At 34.5% G+C, this 19,179-nt stretch overlaps 1 protein-coding gene across 1 annotated transcript; it reads right to left on the reverse strand.

Moving 5' to 3' along the window:
* Positions 1-10,610, reverse strand: LOC142633649 (1-phosphatidylinositol-3-phosphate 5-kinase FAB1B). The gene is made up of 12 exons (XM_075807889.1): positions 10,100-10,610; positions 8,732-9,410; positions 7,525-8,259; positions 6,814-6,967; positions 6,364-6,708; positions 5,250-6,149; positions 4,825-5,156; positions 4,248-4,371; positions 3,994-4,164; positions 1,976-3,460; positions 835-1,101; positions 1-649 (listed from the first exon to the last, which is right to left on the reverse strand). Exons 2-12 carry the CDS (start codon positions 9,340-9,342, stop codon positions 323-325), a joined length of 5,451 nt encoding a protein of 1,816 aa, XP_075664004.1. The 5' UTR covers positions 9,343-9,410; positions 10,100-10,610; the 3' UTR covers positions 1-322.
* Between the last annotated feature and the right edge of the window lie 8,569 nt (positions 10,611-19,179).

A 19,179-nucleotide genomic window follows, 5' to 3' on the forward strand; every position in this document is an offset into this window, starting at 1 on the left:
TTAACTTCAAAATTTTAAGATGTAATATAAATACACATTACAATGCTAAATACATAAAATGAATTTTGTACAAAGATTTCATTTAGAGGTCATGAAATATTAAAACCCCTGACAGAAATCTCAATGGCTTCACTGGCCTTCTTCTGCATCCTCTAAAAAATAATTATGAATTTCTCTTGTTAAAAATACATATGAAACCGCTACCCAAAAAGAATAGAAATATAGGGCTGGGAACTTGTATCAAAGAGGCAAAAAAGATGATGTGGGAATTGTAATTCCAAATTACATGTGTAAATGTACAAGCACAAAGACTAACTGTAAATCATTCAACCAAGGTCCCACCTTGTGTGTTCTCTTCACATAAGTCAGACATGGATTTACTTGGAATAATACTAGGTGGAGACCATTGATCTGGAACCATCAGAAAATATGTAGTCATTGCTTTCCTGAACCTTTTCTTGTATTGCTTTGGTGAAATTACAGTTGGTGATGAGTTTTTTGGCCCACCAAGGATGCCTGAAGCCTTCACCCATGTTTCAAGATGTTTGTCCCATGTATACTGCCTCATGAAATCAATGATCCCAAGAACTAACTCCTGCTTCTCTTCATCCACCCCAACCAGTAATGAGTAGTCCATTACATCAATTGACTGCATCACCAAAAGTGAAATAACAAATTAAAATGGATGAGGGCATAGTAAAGGCTGGACAACCTGAGCAACTCTAACTAATTTATTTGTTTATTTTTTGCCAATAAGGAATCTGCACCCCTTAATGCTATGTATTTTTAAGAGCAAACAAGTTTCCCATATACCCAAAGAGTTCAAAAACTTACTGCTAGAAATGAGGTGTCATTCCAAACAGCTCTTTCCAACAATCGCTTTGCCTTGTTTCCCACAAAAATAGGAGAAGTTGGCATTGCTTCAATCAAATTCTGATCCAGCAGAACCTTGTTGCTCCCACTAGAATCAGGATTATACCGTGATCGAGAAGATCCTTTAAGATCATACAGCCGGGTCACATTTCTTTGAAACAGAAGATTCTCCATAACCAGAACATCAATCTTTGTTTCTTTCCCTCCTTTAAGATGCTTAGATGTTACCTTTCAACATAAAGCAAAACATAAAGTAAGGTCCACTGCTCCAGAGGCTCTAATTTATTAAGGTTAGCGACATATGGAATGTCTCTTGTATTTAGTTCCATTTAAAAAATAAATAATCATTTTATAGCTTCAAACTGGGCAAATGCATCCTTTACAGAAAGAATGCAGCTATAAGTTTTGAGAAATCAGCCACCTATTTCAAGCTTGTTTAAGTGTTTATAGCAGGGTTAAAAGAAGAAAAAAAATCTGAGACCAAAAAAGTCAACACCCAAGTGCCAGGCCACCACTCAAGCTATTTACTCTTTCTAATATACTTGGTTAACAAAATTTAAAAAGATAGTTCAATCTATGTATGACAAACCACACATATATACAAAATTATTTTATTTCTTAATGCATTTAAAAAAATGTTTATAAGATAAAAAAAATTATCTCAACCATGCTTGGTTGTCCTATAGAAAATGAATGACCTACACTTAATTTGCAAAGAGCATCTATTGTACAAAGTCATCACTATGAATGGAGAAAATCAAGAATGGCAGCCTTTGTAATAAAAAATCACAAATAATATGATTTCATTAACTCCTAAACTGATTCTTCCATCTGTTATGATGATAACTCCAAGAATTATGCATTGCATGCCCAACAAAACAGGAATCAGGTCATTCAAATTTCTATGCATAACCAAACAGGTTGCCAAGAAATACTTTGTTTGCATCTGATATTACTCATACTCATCAAGTAAACCTGTGTATATCTATATACTAAAGATGCCAATGCTTGATTAAGGTAATAATCAGAATTAAATTCACCAGGTTAACAAATGAATATAATGATTTACCCTGACCAGCATTTATAGCACTTAAATAAGTACCTGATAGATCCCCAGAATCTTTGCCAGGCATGTTGGACTTCCTGAGTTTATTGATTCAGATAGGTACTTGAAATATCCAGGAGCAAATTTAATAAACGACTCCAACTCTGTCTTGGTGACTTGTTTAATGATAAATCGATCATCCAAGGTTTTCGCAAAGAATACATTGCTCTTGCCACCCTGGGCACCCCACTTTTTACAACGGCTAAGAGACCTTACAAAATCAAGCTCAGAAGGACAACAAATCTTCCTTAAGGCTTCAAAACGCATGGCATAGTAACAAGTCACAGTATAGTTCACCTTACCAAGAGGGCCATCATCTCCAAAAGAAACTCTGGCGTGCAATGCCTTTGTATATGAGAGTGGGTCTAAACTCAGGGAGCTACGAGATCCAGACATGGATAAAATGCTATCATCTGAAGACCCATGACTTCTATGATATTCAGAGGCTATGTCATCAATCAGTTGTGAATTCACTGAATCCACATGTGGCAAGGAAGCTACTAAATCCCCACCATCTTTTGGCCTTTCGCCCTCATCAATCAGTTGCATACGATATTTTGGGCATACTAGAGCATAAGATATAATACTGGTGGGTTCATCATCATATACTGGAATCACAGTATCATTAATACCAACAGGAAGAAGAAGCCTGGCGCCACCTTGAAGTTCCAACTGCCGAAAGGAAGAAATGTAGACTGGATTATACTCGATCAATGTATTGAACTTTTGAGCACCAGCCAAAAAATTCTTGTTGAATGAACGGTAGAAGTTTAAGAAAGGCATCCCTAACCAGCCTACATAGTCTTCTACATTATCAGAACTCTTGGTGGACAGTGCAGGTGAAAGGATAGGGGAAACCTTGGTGCTATTTTTCTCTTCTCCATGGTTCTCCAAATCCGTTCCCTCCGCAACTGTAGGGGTGGTTGAAGTTTCTGTCACAGCCAATTCAGGAAGTGTACTGGCATTATCCTTTGGTATTCCAATTCCAGTGTGATTTTCGCCCGTCCATGCAGCATCAAGGGTATCCGACAAACTTGCCATGATAGGGAACTGCCCATCAGAGAGAGTCCTACGAACATTTACTTCTGATTTTATAGGGTCTGATTGATCCATGTCTTTTTCTTGATGAACTGCATCAGACTGGTTAGTGTCACTAGCATATCCTCCTCTCTGCTCAGGGCTTTTGTTAAGCTTTGCATCTGCAAGGGAGTCACAACTACGGAAACTTTTCTCTGGTTTGTTGTCCACATTCACTTCCATAAGCTTATCATTACTAACAAAAGGTTTCTCCAAAAGTTCTGGACTTGAGCTACTCAAGCTGTCCTGATGGTTATTCTTGTTTAAACTGGCTACATAAATCACGCGATGGTCCCACAAATAGGATTGAAAAAGTAACTGCCTTCGCAGTCGACTGATGTCAAGAATGTCAATAACAGGTTGGCCCCTTTTTGCTCCTTTGTTCAAAGTCTTTTGGATTGATTCCTATGATGTCAACATATATGTCAAAATCCAGATATTAAAGAGCAGCAAACAAGCATTTTGACTCAAAGATAGACATTGCCATGATATAATATTTTTCATTATAAAATTTCTAGTGTATTTACTAAAATTTTGACAATTTTCATTCATTATATTATCATGATTATAACAAATGTAGAAATAAAAAGGACCCAATTGGGAAAGTGCACTTCTTGTAAAAATCAATAGAAGTTCTCATGGCTCATGTTACACAAAATAGATATTTAAAAAGGTTCACAGAAAAATAGTCAGAAGTATAAACATATAATTTAAATAATAGAAAATCACAGTTCAATGATTTTGTTTGTCATAGTTATTGAATAGTTCACACAGTCAATAGAAAAAGTTTGATTAATCATTTCAACACAGTCCCTGATTCATCAGCTTACATACCCATTGATTCATATGGTCTACAAATATGAATTAGTATACTGCTTCCAGGACATGAAACGATGTAATTAACGCCGGAAAGTATGACCTAAATAAAAGGGCCTCACCTCAAATTCTAACTTCTCCTTTTGCAACATTCCTTCCAATTCTGCAATTTTGCGCCTCGTTTCAGGGGTTTTAATGCCATTATTAAGTGGCCCTGCACCAGATCTTTTCTCCACTATTTGGCCAAGAGCATTGAGTACTTCAGAAAATAGAAGCTCTGCCCGGTCAACTACCTGTCATTACACAGAACTATGTCACAAGATGCAATGATAAAACTTAAATTATCTTCAAAGATCCAAACTTGTGCCCATTGCACCTCATCTATTTCTTTTTGTATCCAGTCCTGATTTTCGTAGTTGAAGTCCAGTTTGGGTGGTGGAAGGTAGACAGAATGAACATCAATCGACGCATATCGAAAGCAAGCAACCATTTTTCCAAATCTGCACATGTAAAAAAGTGAGGAAGAGAGAAAGAGAGAAAGAGATAGAGATAAGTATCTATAGATGAATACCACTCCTGGACTTTTAATCTATTATTTATGTATTAGCTGGGTCAGCAGCCTACTACTTGAATGGGCACAATAGTGCAATCAAACTTATCTCATTTTTCTGTATGTTCACCGAATCCATGTGACCATCAAGAAAGATGCGATAAAGGGGGGTGAATCACATCATTCAACTTGTTCAAAAATAGCCATGAAGGTCAATTTTGATTCTTCCAACTGAATCCTAGTTCTAGAATGTGGCATACAAAAATTGTCTTGATCAAGAACTGCGTAAATGCAAACTACTGTACTCATCCATATGAGATTCAAACATAAATAATGTTCTCACCATATGGGAAAAAAATTCAGTTAAATAAATATACGTGGAATTGAGATATGAAGAGATTACCCATAGAAACGAAGACAATCTCTATGTAAAGAATGGCCACAACTTGCCACCCTGCTTGCAGCAGCATGGTTTGAAAAACTGAGCTCCAAAAATTTTCCAAAAGATAAACCCCAGGCAGCGTCAGACATCACTACTCTCCGAGTAGCTGGAGGGAAACCATTGGTTCTTGGACACCGCAGGCATCTGTGCCACATCCAGATCTTTCCTTCCCTTTCACCTCGTAAGAGAGTTTCCTGTAGCTTCTTAACAGATATGGTGAGGGTGCCCTGTCTATGAGTATAGCAGTGAACATGTGCTTCTGATGGCATACCACACGAACGACATTGGTAACTCTGACAAACAAGTTGGCTACCTCAGTTTTAAAATGTAATGCAAGGCTTTTTTTACAATGTGAGACATGAAAATGTTAGAAAGAGAATACTCACCTGATCAAATAAATGGTCTCGTAAAAACCTACCAAGAGGTTTGTCAAAGTTGCCATAGTATTTGATTCGAACGAGTTGCGACCTCTCACAAACTGTCCCCTTCCAAACACATCGGGATGATAAGGACACTAAAATGCTCTGGTGATCAGAAGGTGATGGAGGAAACTCTTCTTTTAAAGGCACAGGATCTTCTTTTAACTCCTCTGGACAATTGCAATCTTCTTGCAAAAATGATTGCTCTGAACTGCCTAGCTGATTTACAGCCACTGCACTGAGACTATTTTGGAAATCATTTGCCATAACATCTTGTCCCAATGTCTCTATATGCCCAAAACCATTGGCAGTGAGATGATTATTCATAATAGCTGATCTGTTATTACCTGCAGAAGTTTCCCCCTCCAAGGGTTCTTTGGAACCCATTTTAATTTTCTCCTCGAAGGTATGATAGGGAGAAAGTGTTTTAAGGTAAGAATCTGGAAAGGCATTTCCTGAAGGACTAGCAGAAAAAACTGTAGAATCTTTCAGATCCAAAGTAGGTTCAGTGGATAGAGAATGAGATCCATTGGGTAAAAAAGTTTGTTTATTGCCAAGTGATGAGGGCGAATTTGAAACAGGGGCACCAATGGTTCTTTGTGGTTCACCAATATGTTGGGCTCCCTGTGACTTTCCATTAACAGAGACACTGAAACCAGGTACTGTTGAGATGGATCTCTCAATGCTGGATGATTTTTCTGGAAGTGCAACATTTATTGGAGAATTCAATGGGAGTTCTGGCAAAGAGGCCCCTTCATCAGCAAGAAAAGAAGTTTCCACAGCCAAGTGATACGCGGCAAAAACTCCATACTGAACCACATGCTTCACTTTCTTCAACTCATCTCCATTAGCACCTCTAAGCAAAATCTGAAACAGAAACAAGACAAGTGAATGAATACCTAGGTCTATCAAATCAAACATACACTAAACAAGATATACGGAATTGTCCATAAACATCACCGTTGCACAGCCTGCATGAATGTATGCATTTGGGGACATTCGTCCTTGAGGGATCCATATAGTTATGCAATAAAAAATCCATTTCAAACTGTGCCTGTCCAAATTAAGTTTGAGAACTTACAGTACAACCCAGGGGCTTAGGGCAACCTTCAAAATACATAAGTGTCTTGACCAATTTTTTGCCACCCTGTCCAGCAGTACCATGATCTTCTAGAAACCTCTCTACATGAAATGCATCGCAGTAGCCCAACTTCGGTGATGAAAGATGATCAATTGAAGGAACTATTAGGGCACCTGTGCAGCGGGCTATGCGATCCAAAAGTGGTCTCTTGATGTTAAGAACAAGTGATATGTCTTTTGCAAGAAGGTACTCCTGTGCATGTCCAGAAACTGATTTCTCTACTAACAGGATATCAGGGTTGTGGGCATCTATCTTTGCAACTGCCATCTTTAGATGGTCTTTTTCCTATACAGGATGTAACACACGAGAGAAGAAACTTAAAATAAAATCTCACGCACTAAAAACCAGGATGCAACAATTTGATACAGAAAAAGGGTAAACAATAACAACCTGCTGTAACAGAGTATCAAAACTTGACAAGAGGTTGGAAACCCTCTGGTACTCAAGAGCTCCCCCAAGAATCAACAAGCGAGGTTTCTCTATTTTTGATGTCATTCGTCGGTGAGCCACATTTTTCTTACAAACTACTCCTTTGACCACCGCACTAAAACAAAAGCAACATAATTAGAGAGAATAGTTTTTTGACACTGCCACAAGAATAATATACAAAGTTTTGAGTTCGCTAGGGACTGGATACATGGTAGACATTACGATTAAGGACATGATGAGTGTGTCACCGATACAAATATGTGTTTGATGGGTCCAACAACAAATATTACTTCAATGCGCTTCTTCCATGAGTAGTGAAGTGAGATATCTCTTGCTGTGTTACTCGTAAACGTAGCCTTAATGGAAATACCATGCAATTCGTTATCTCATTAATTATATTTTGTTTACTTTATATTCTCTCAAGATTTATTAGTGGGTTTACTATATACAATCAGATCAGATTTCTGCACCCACAGTCAAAGCAGTGCATGTATTCCTAATTTATATATGTATACACTAAAGTGATAATTAGGCAGATGGATGGGTCTCACTGAAACAAGGCATAGACCATCTCAGTGATGATTTACTAAATGAGAAATTAGTTGCAAAAATGTGAAAGCAAAGCATGATCTATAATACATCTGAAGTCATTGGAAGTACTGAGTCTTTTACCTCTCAGAGCGACGCCCGGAAGCAACGCATTTTACTTTCACGTATCCACCAGGGTCCATCCCTCCACCTTTGCTCATATCTGGCTTTAAAAGTGTAGCAGCCTCCCAGGACAGAGCTGTTATGATCTCCAACCAACTCTCTCTATCATCTTCATCACCTACAGGAAGGTTTTCAACCTGCAATAGCTGAGCTACCAAAGCCCTAAAATGTCCATCAACCACATTCTTCATGGCCTTCTTGTGCTCTTCACCTGACCTATCCCTATTGCGAGACTCCCCACTTCCAAAACTGCTTGAGGAGCGTAAATATCCCCACTCTCCTACAGCATCTCCATCATCATCATCATCAAACAAGCCAGTTTCCCTCTCATCTTCTTCATCTTCTGGTTCAGGGGGGAGCCAGAGAAGTCCATTGTTCTCAAAATCCACAGGTTCTTTTTCAACATCCTGTGGAGCGTATATAGAAGAATGTTCTTCACACTCATCAACAATATCATTTTCATCTTTTCTTCCTATCTGCGGAATTCCTTCTAAACCCTGTGAGTCAAAACTGTGATGTAACGAACAGCTGCTTAAACTTTTTGCATCATTTTCTCCATCATGATGGAGTTTGTGTGAACCATCATTGCTCAGCTCATCAAAGTCAACTCGACTGTAGTAGTCATCGACTTGAGAAAAGTGTCTTGTTTCAGAATCTGACCGATATACACCATACTCATCGTCGTCATCATCACTCCTGATGCCACAGAAAAATCAAGGCATACCTAACTGGTTATAAATATAATACATTAAAACCTAATTTTCTTTATTTCCATGTAACGCCTACTGAAACCATTATAGTTTTCTTTATTTAGTAAGGTCAGTGGATTTAGCTTCGCGAATTAATAAAGTGATCAAATGTTACTTTCTAGCATAGACAAATATACAAGTGCTGCTATATGTTAAGACTCACGCATCCCTCTCAGAAGCGAACAGAATACATGCTATCAGTTTACCTGGCTAAAACACATCAATGATCATGCATTAATTGTTGTCTTATTACACATATCTTATGCATATATCAATATATATCTTTGACTAGATGTCATTTTATAATTGCAAAAATAAAAGAAAGAGGTCTGTAAAATGAGTGTGTTAACAAAGACTCCACAAATGAATAACATAGTGTGAATCCAAGAGCAAGTAAATAACAGGGGAGACAATCAAACCTGTTCATTGAAAATTCATATTGGTTTGGATTCCCTACATCTGAAACAAGATCATTGTTCCCTCCTGAAGCCAATTCACATTTTCTTTCCATGCTTGCTTCCATTAAAGATGATTGACGTGGGCTGAGACCTGAACTGCGTTGAACTCGCTGATAAGAATCAACTGGGTTTGGCATTGAGCCAAGTGTAATACTACTACTAGCAGTGCCACTAGATTTAGTGCTGGCAAAACTTGTTTCTGATGGTGAAGTACAAATATCCAGGTTGGCAACCTGGATCCCATTATCAAGAGTAGCTATGCTCTGCTCCCATTGCTTGAAGCAATAATTACATACTCGAATCTTCTCACACTCTTCCCGGGAAGTACTCTGGTCACCAGATTGGGCAGGAACTGAATTTGCAGTGCACCTAGCACAAAAAACTCGGCCACAAAGTCGACAATGATGTTTACGGTTAAATATCGTGAACTGAGAATCACACTCGTAGCATACTCTACAACTCTGATCGGGCATCCAAAAATCTCTCGACACATTAGGTGGCTCGGATCGCCAAGGGATCCATGATTTCACAATCCCAACTAGCTCAGAGAATGTCTTGTCTTGTTGGTCCATCTACAATCCTACCAGCCCCGTTCATTATGGTATGCTCATTTGCCACTCTTAGCAAACCATTGCCTAGACTGCAAGCAATCCTAACAAATTAATCCAAACTGAAGAAAGCAATACAATCCCAACAAGACCAAGAATCCAACTCAAATTTATTATACACAAAAGAACCTAAAGTTCACTATTTTCCACTACAAAATGTCCCCCCCAAATCCAAAATTCAATTCATGAACATCCTCTAGCAATCTCTGAGAGCTCCTTCTCCATTTCATATTCTCAGTACAACATGATCCCTCTCCCCTTGATCTAACAACAGCAACAACCACAGTATCCAAGGTTGGCTATGGATCCAAAAGACTAGCCAGGATAGCCTAACACACAAACAAACAAACAAACAAACAAAAACAACTAATCCAAGTCCTGAAATTAAATGAGCAAATATATTCAGACACTGAATTCAAGAAACACCCAAAAGATCAACAAAAAAAAAAAAAACCACACAGAAGCTTCTCAACCCCAACACAGAATAAGATTCAAACACGTTTCTCAGGGTGACCCAACTCAAACCTATCTGTCTTCCATCAATCTCACGTGTTACCCATTAATTTCCCAATCCAAAAACCAAACTCATCCAATACAATTACAATTACAATTACAATTACAATTCAATTCAATCAGAAACTCTCCCACCCCACTATACAAAGAACAATCACAACAATTTGAAGCATGGGATTCTGATAAAAAAAGAAAATCACTACTTTACCTCTGAAAGAATCAATAAAATTTACATCGCAATCAAGCTTTTTTTCTCTATTTTTCCTCGGGCTGGTCTTGATTTGATTCAACGCCACGTGTACACAAAAACCGTGACACCACCACCAACAACACCGAAAGCTCTCTCGCTCTCAGAGAAGAGGATTAGGTGGCGCAATTGAGGAAATACCCACCACCCAGAAAGCGATTCTTATTGCAGATTCAACATGCAAATGCTTCAAAGTTTCGATCTTTCAAAAAATTCCCATAAAAAAACGCTTTTTTGCACAGACAAATAAATAAATAATAGAATGAATGAACGAACGACCTCTGAGTTTCTCTGCAACTCTTTCATTTATTTGTGCATTAATTACAACACACACACACACAAATTAAAAATTAAAAATTAAAAATTAAAAATTAAAAATTAAAAATTAAAAAAATATATTATTCAGATAACGTTTTTTATAAAACTCTCCTCCTGTTTTTTCCACCATGAAAATGATTTCATTTATTTATTTATTTTAACTTATGGATTTGTTTTAAGTTTTAATTTTAACCCTTTTTTTAATTTTTAATTTTAATTATTTCTTGTGGTAGAGACAGAGACTCTTCTTAACGTGATTGCATGATCCGCATCTCTGACTAATATATAAATAAAAAATATATATAAAAAAAAAAAAAAAAAAAACAATGATTGAGAGTTGAAACGACATCGTTTCAATAGCAGAGACAGTGAATCCAAATTCTTAAAATACCCTCCACATTTTATAATAAAAATGGTTAAAAAATTAAATGAGGGACATAGATTTTGTAATTTGTACGGGTAGAGATATATATATATATATTTATAATTTAAATAATATAGTACGGGGTAGATTTGACTTTTTGGTTATGGTTTTGAGAAAAGTCAAGAGACATTGGTACTGGATAGGGTTGTGTGACTCACCTCATTTGACAATACAGTTGTGCAGTTTTGGCTTCAATCACAAGCTTCATTCCTTACTGGAATTTTAGAACCAAAACCGCGTAGTTGGTCAAAACACACAATGACAGTGATACCCAGAAGAACCCAACAAATCTGCTAGTTTTAAGGATAAGCAAAACCCTTTAAACTTTAAAGTTTAAACTCCACAGCCTAATCATGGGCTGTATTGAATTTAAGCTAACATTCTTTGTATTTTGTATAAGAAACTTAAGGTACAAGTTATTCAAGTATTATCATGTCTCACCAATACAATCCTCTGTCTCACAGCTCAAGAGTTGAGAGGTATTAGTTATAGATTTATATAAAAAAAAATTATTAAACAATAAGAATATGGAGTGATAATATGATATTATTAATTAGACTATGAGTAGAATCTTGGAAAAGTATATGTAGACACCAATTTTTTTAACATTTACCTGTTTTTTTTTTTTTTGGTTATTGTGGTCCCAATTGTAAAAATTTCAGTTAATCAATTGGTAAAGTTTTGGCCATAGAAGAACTTGTACCAATCCGCAAAGTGATTCCAAACCCAAATAAATTGATACATCAAAATGCATGCATAGGACAAAAAAAATGTGTGGTATGATAGTTGGAGTCCAACAAGGTTAGATTCCAAACCTCGATAAATAATGATTTTAGTCAACACCGGCCCCAAACCCAAACTCTTTGTATAATATATATATATATATATATATATATATATATATATATATATATATATATATATGATAAAAAAATAAAAAATCCTACACTGAAAAATCATTAAGTTTGTGAAAGTAGAGACTCATTCATTCAATCCCCCCCCCTCCTTTTTCTCCTTGATTTTCTTTGTGGAATTGGTTTTTTTTTTTTTTTCCCACATTCTTTTCTTTTTCTTCTTTTATTTTTACAAAAAAAAAAAAAGGATTAAATTTATTTTTAAAAATATAGATATACATACAAGAAAATGTAATCTAAACAAATTATTAAGTGTTGTTTCATGTTAATTTTCAAATTTAACTTTTCGGTCTATTAGTGTAATAAGCCCAAAACCATAAACCACAAATTCATGGTAATTGGACAATGAAAAAAAAGATGGTCAACCGATTCATCATTACACTTACACATTTAAGACCAATCTAATATCAAAACTTTCTTTTCCTTAAATTGTCAATCGTTATAGCCTACTAGCAGACAATGATATGCATTAACCATGAACTCCTTAGTTCAATCTGATTCACATGGGTTGAAAGGGTAGTATTCACATGCACAAAAAGCTTTTGAATGGCTTTTACATGTTAGTATTTTTGGCACGTGTATAAAAGTGCCAAGGGGCTTAATTTTTGTTGAGAGAGAGAGAGAGAGGTGCATAAGAGAACAAAACAAAAATTCAACTGCGAGAGGGAGCAGTTGGGGGGTAGTGGGTAATGCCATTTACAGATTATAGCAACATCATCTTGTGTTGATATTATTAAAAGAATTATCTTCACCAAAAAAAAAAAAAAAAACTAATTTTTTAAGTGGCTAACTTATACTAGGTTCTTTGTACGCAGTGTGAAAGAGAATGGGGTAGTAGGGATGTTAGTTACAAAAGAAGCTATGCCAAGATCTTTTTTATGTCATCCTTTAACTAAGCTATGTCATGGATCATCTGAACTATGATCTCTTTTCATGTGTAATTGATGAATCGTGATTGACTGATGGATGCCATTTTTTTGTTTTTTGAAACAAACATATATACATATAAGAAAAAATGAAGTTGTTCTAACACAAAAGCACACTGTATGAGAAAATCTTTTGTGTGCTTTATTAATCAGGAAAAAAAAAAATTGAAACTACGGTACAAGAAAAATAAAAACCTAGCTAGAATTAGAGACGTAAAAGATGTGAAATAGAAATAATTTCATTCTTTCCTTGTATATTGTACACATTTGTTGGGTTAAGAACATTATTTATAATACGATTAAATAAAACTAAACAACTTGAATTATTATGAAAGAAGCAACATGGGTTATAAAATAAAATTATCACTTTTTTTTCTTGCTGTGTGAGGTGTAATGGTATAATTGTTAATATATCATGCAATTATATCTATATATATATATATATATATATATATATATATATATATATATATATATATGTATGTATGTATATATCAAAAAGCTATTAGGTTTGCATTTTCAATTTGGTCAAATTAGTAACTGCTACTTTTGCACCAAACAAGTTAGTGTAAATCTCTCCAAAAAAAAAAATCAAGTTAGTGTAACATAATCTTGAGCCTTCTCAAGTTTTTAATTATTTTTTTTTTCTTTCGTCAATCATGAAATGCATTGGCAAATATTATGGCAATTGTGATGGATTCCGCTACAACTGTCCCCAATTCAAGTAGGCTTCTAATTGCACTGTTGTTCACCAATGCCTCATAAATCTCCTCAGTAGACTAATATATAAAAATTATGCCTATATTTAGAGATTTTTTGAAGTAATTATCCATTTGAACAATGCTTCATTTTAAGTTACTTTGTTAGTAACAATTGTTGGGGATAAACATCTTGGGGAGCTTTCTTAAGTAATTAATATAACATATAAAGACACACTTTGACCCAAAAGGCCTAAGCTCAATAGGTATGTGCTCAATTATGTTATATTAACCACTCATTCTTGTTTAGCAAAAAAAAAAAAAAAAACCACTCATTCTTCTTATCTTTATTCAATGTAAGACTTTACTCGCACATGTAACCCAACAACAATTTGGCATAATGATATATTTATAAGTATACCTCAAACAAGAAATGTTTATTAACAAGTGATACATTGATTGTGTTCATTGTAACCTTATACATGTTAAATATAGAGATGGATAGTTGGAGACAATTGTAGGTTATCCTGCAAAGACTGCTAATAGCATACACTTAGCTTGTGGTTTATACGATTTTTATTATTGCTACTAAAACTTTTATTTTTGAACCATAATCTGAGTGATTACTTGGGTGATTACCGTGCAAGCATGAATCTGTCATCTCTCTCTCTCGCTCATTTTCTTCCTTAAAATTGAGCCTCCAACAGGAGGTAACTCACCCCTATTAGCACTATTTACAATGATGATCTTTCTACGTTGGAAACTGGTCAACAAGCCTTGATGTTACATGAGATGGAATTGGAGCTTTACTGCCAGACCTCATAAAATTGATTTCTATTCGAAGAGGAACCTAAAGTAGAAAGGAAACTTATCTTCCATTGTTAAACTGAAGGCAATAATCTAGGCGCTCATATTAGGAAAATTCAAGCTAAGTACCTACGTAGAAAGGAAACTTATCTACCATTGTTAAACTAAAGGCAATAATGGCTCTCATATTAGAAAAATTCAAGCTCTCTGCACAACGATTCAAGTTAAAATCTAGAAAGTGAAGTTACAATCAATTTTTTTTTAAAGCAAAGGAAATCCCATAAGCCATCATCCAACTTGTGTTGTATTATTATTTTTGTTGTAACATTTGACTTGTGTCTAACTAATTTGTCAAAGTTTTGATGATATATACCATTAAAGTTGATATTGGCTCTACTGTGTGATAATCGGGGTCTAACCAAATAATCGGAGACTAACAAAATGATTTTCATTCCAAATCCAAATAAATAATGATTTCCATTTGGAAAAAAAAAAATTCCTTAATTAGAATCATCATGAGTTCAATTAAAATAAAATAAAAGATTTGGAAAAAAATAACTAATCCCCAAAATCGAAACTACCATCAAAGTTCGAGTCCCCATCAAAGCCCGAGTCTGACGATGGGTAAACTCTCCATTTCATTTAAATTCAGAGTTGATGGTATAACCATAGCATTATTAGAGAAATAATTAGTGTCCATGGTAATTTTTTTTATATTTTATTTGGTTATTCTAGAGTCAAGGGTACCATGTGGACCGTTTGAAAGGAAAAAAACTATAGGGAGTTTGACGACATTGAATTCAAAGGGCTATTCTTAAAAAATTGTACAACTTAACTAAAGATGCTACTTTACCAAGAGGGCATTTTTTAAAATAGTTTCTTTTTTGTCTCACTCCTCTTATTATTATCATTATTGTTTATTCTTCTGCTCTCTCCTCCCTCTCTCTTTATTTTTATTCTTCTACTTTCTCTCATTCCTCTCTCTCTTCATCACTACCACCACCCACAGTGGTGGTTTGCCCCCAAACCCAAACCCAAATCAAAATTTGATGTAGGACAATTTAGGGGTTTGTCAACTTGTAGTTGTGGTGGGTTTAGGGTTAGGAAAGAATAAGAATTTGAGAGAAGTTAGGGTTGTTTAGGGGTTGTGTGAACAGTAACATTGAACAATAACCCTATAAAGAAAGAAGAGCAAATAAAGAAGAGAAAAAGAGAAAGAAACAACAAAAGCCAACGTCTCTATTGCTCAAAACACTCAATTTTATAAATCAACTCATCTGTTTTCTTTGAATACATTGAGCACAATATATATAAAGACGTTTACTTGTACTAATAGTAATATAACTCTTACTAGCATTAGGACTACTAATAAAACCTAATAAATACTAACTTGGACCCAAAGTAAATAAACCTAAGATACTTAAAACCCTAGAAGATTCTAGACTCAACAAAATTACCAAAATAACCTTAATTCATAGGAATTGCAAAAATTACAAATTTGTCCCTCAATATTAAACTGACCATAACTAAATAAAAACGCAAATTAAAAAAAAAAATTTAACCCTAAAAGGCTCATACTTAGACCATTAAAAGGGCACTACTTTCACTACAATAGGACTTCACATTAGGACCTAATAAAATAATTTGGGACTATACTCAGGACGATACTTGCAAGTATAGGTTGAAACTATATAAAAATGACTCTAAATACCCTTTTTGTACAAAAAAAATAGTGTTTTGCCCTATTTCCCAAACTAATTATGGGTATGGGTAATAAAGGATTGGGTATGGGTATGGGTATGGGTATGGGTTTTGGGTTTTGCTTTGAAGTTTGAGAATGAGAGGACTGAGCATGAATATGTATATACATGAATGAGTCCACAGTACTGCTTTCTTTGCTATTACTGTTGCAATGTAGCTGCTATGCTATGCTGGCTCACTGAGCCAATCTGCATGCGCGAACCTTTTTGTCAGTTATGTGAGTTGAACCAGTGCGCTAGTTCATTAATTGGCTGTGTTTCAACGTGTGTTTTAGCGTGTTTTCTGAGATGAGGGAAAACTGATAAATAAAAACAACTCAAGACAAGTTTTCAGTTTCCTTCACAATATGAAAATTAAAAATAATTTTTGATTTTTGCCTAAAATAAGTTACCAAAAAAGTTTTTTGCCTTAGGAAACAGAAAATTGTTTTTGAAAATAAAAAACTTAGAAAAAAACAATTACCAAATATACCCTAATTTTTAAAAACTAATAAAAATACGCATCTAATTTAATGAGTCCATCCCATTTAACGAGTTAGAACCAGAATTCAAATTCTAGTAACAACATATATTAGTGTTTTCTATTTTTTTCTTTAGATTTTTTTAATTTTAATTTCAACTAACCAAACATATTTTTGATTTCAAATATATAAGAAAATTGTTTTTTCTTTCTATTCTAAAAACAAGTTTTTAAAAATAGAAAACAAAAACTATTAAAGTAATTCCTACTTGTTTTTTTTTCCCCGTTGCCCCATCCTCCAATCAAGGTCGTTTATCAATCTTTGACTCTTGTGTCTATCAAGGTTTCTGACCATAAACATGTCTTCTTCTTCTTCTTCTTCTTCTTTTTTATTTTTTTATTTTTTATTTACTAAACCCTTTGAATTTCCTCCTCAGCTAGCTCAAGTGCTTCTTTGGTCTAGGTGGGTTCTCTACTATTGCCTTTTTTTTCTCGCCTCATCAAAAACAGGGAGTGTTGCTCGACCCACAATAGATCATCATTAAAATGCCCAACTAAACCAAATCTAAAGTAAAAAATATTAAACCAAAGGCCTCGTTGCATCCCTCATTGTTCGCATTAAACTCAGTATCCACAAAGCTTCCATTTTACTCTTCATATCACTCCTCGTACTTTTCCGACACCTCACCAAACTCTGCCAGTGCTTTCCCCCTTTTGTGGAGACCTAGCATCACTTTGGTCCTAAAATGAGGTAGTGGGAGCTTTGACAACACCATTGGGCCACATCAAAAATCCACCAGTAGCAAGATCTTCCTCACATCGTGCAGTTACAATGGCCCTGTTGAAATGTCACTGGGGATGCAACTGACATTGACCATCACAAGGGGTCCTAGGTGGTAGAGTGTCGCCACTCACCAAGCTTGGCTCATTCACATCCAACTCAAGTGGTAATGGTTTTGAAATGGGTTCAAGAAATTTTGAGGTGTTTTTCCCTAGACCCACAACTAGCAAGTCGGGTTTGGTTGATGGTCCTTCGGCTAATTTGGGTCCCTAGTAGCCAAGCCCCAAGGAGTTGACCCGCGAGACCATTCTCCGAATCATCTTGGGCTCCAAGAGAGGGATGCTAATAATTGGGCCTTTGCCCATTTGAGATATGTTTGGGACTTTTGACGAGGCTTTAATTTGATTAAGTAGAAAACAACAAAACAGATTGCAAAAAACATAATGAAAAGAAGAAGCGAAGGCACCAGGCTAGGACCTTGGAGTGATCAAGCACTAGTTTTTGCCAAATGGACACTTACTGTTGAAAAGCTTTCCTGTAGAAACATAAACAAAATTGAAAATTAGGAAGCACAAACAATAATCTAAAATAACTAACTAAATCATAAAGCAAAGGGAAATTAAAATAACAAATAAAAATTTAACATTATAACTGGAAGACATAACTAAAGCACAAAACGTCCATTATTGTGAAATTCACAAACCTGTGAAAGCAAAAAAATTAAATCGACCAAAATGGTTTCTATATTTCAAAAAATTATTGCTTTTTAAAAAAAAAATCATATATAATGAAATTATTATCTTCAGACGAAAAAAAAAAAAAAAAAAAACAATTACAGACCTTTAGAATAAGACATGGCTCCTCATCAGTCTGTTTATCAACAACAGAGACAGCAATAGAGAGATCAACACGACAACAGTCTTTTTGAGGTGGGTTTTCTGTAAAATTGGCAGTCTCGAAAATAACAAAAATATTACTTACTTTACATAACTCAAAATTACTTTATAGTTTATATACGTTTAAATAATAATAATAATAATAATAATAATAATCAATATCTATATTACTATTTAATCTATACTACTATTTAAAATAAATCTCCTGTTTGGGATTCTTTTTTTTTTTTTTTTTGGTTCAAAATCTCATACACCCTTATATTTAATTTAAGGGTGTAATGGCATTATGAATAAAAATATTTCATCTAATTTATTATATCTCAAATGCATTATTATATATATTGTATTTAATAAGTTATTGACCAAAATTGTGCAAACGGCTCAACTAGTTATTTATGAAATAAAATAAAAAATACAGATATAAGCTTTTTTTCTATACAATAGAACCATTAAACCCAAAAAAAAAAAAAAAGCCTCATTGCATGCTTGAAGTACGTGTGATGAGGCTAGTAATAATAATTTATATACTTTATATAATTTATACTACTATTTAAGGGGCTTCTTCTGTTTGGACCGGAGTTGTTTTATTCCAAAATATCCCTACACTTCTAGATTTAAGTAGAGACAAAACTAAAAGATAGTCTAGTAAAAATACATGTTTAACTTGCACTAAAACATTGCCTACAAAATAGAAATACTTTTCTACTAACTTACTTCTTCAAAGTAACTATATGTTTATTTTTATTTTTAAATAGAAAAATAAGTTAAACAACCCACGTTTGTCGCTTTTTTTTCCTTAAAAAAAACTTTATGTTTATCCAAAAAGAAAACAAAATATCAAAAAAAAAAACTACTAATAGTTATATAAAAAAAAAACTACTAAATAGATATATACACTTATAAATTAGATTCTCAATATAAAAATTATATATATAAAATAAATAAATAAACATTTTTTTTTGCTACGACAACTAAAAAAAAAAAAAAAGTCTTATCGCACGCGCGAAGCGCATGTGATCAGGCTAGTATTTATTAAAAAAAAAATTTGAGACTCACT

The sequence above is a fragment of the Castanea sativa genome, chromosome 5 (genome assembly GCF_040712315.1).
Source record: "Castanea sativa cultivar Marrone di Chiusa Pesio chromosome 5, ASM4071231v1".
Lineage (NCBI taxonomy): Eukaryota > Viridiplantae > Streptophyta > Magnoliopsida > Fagales > Fagaceae > Castanea > Castanea sativa.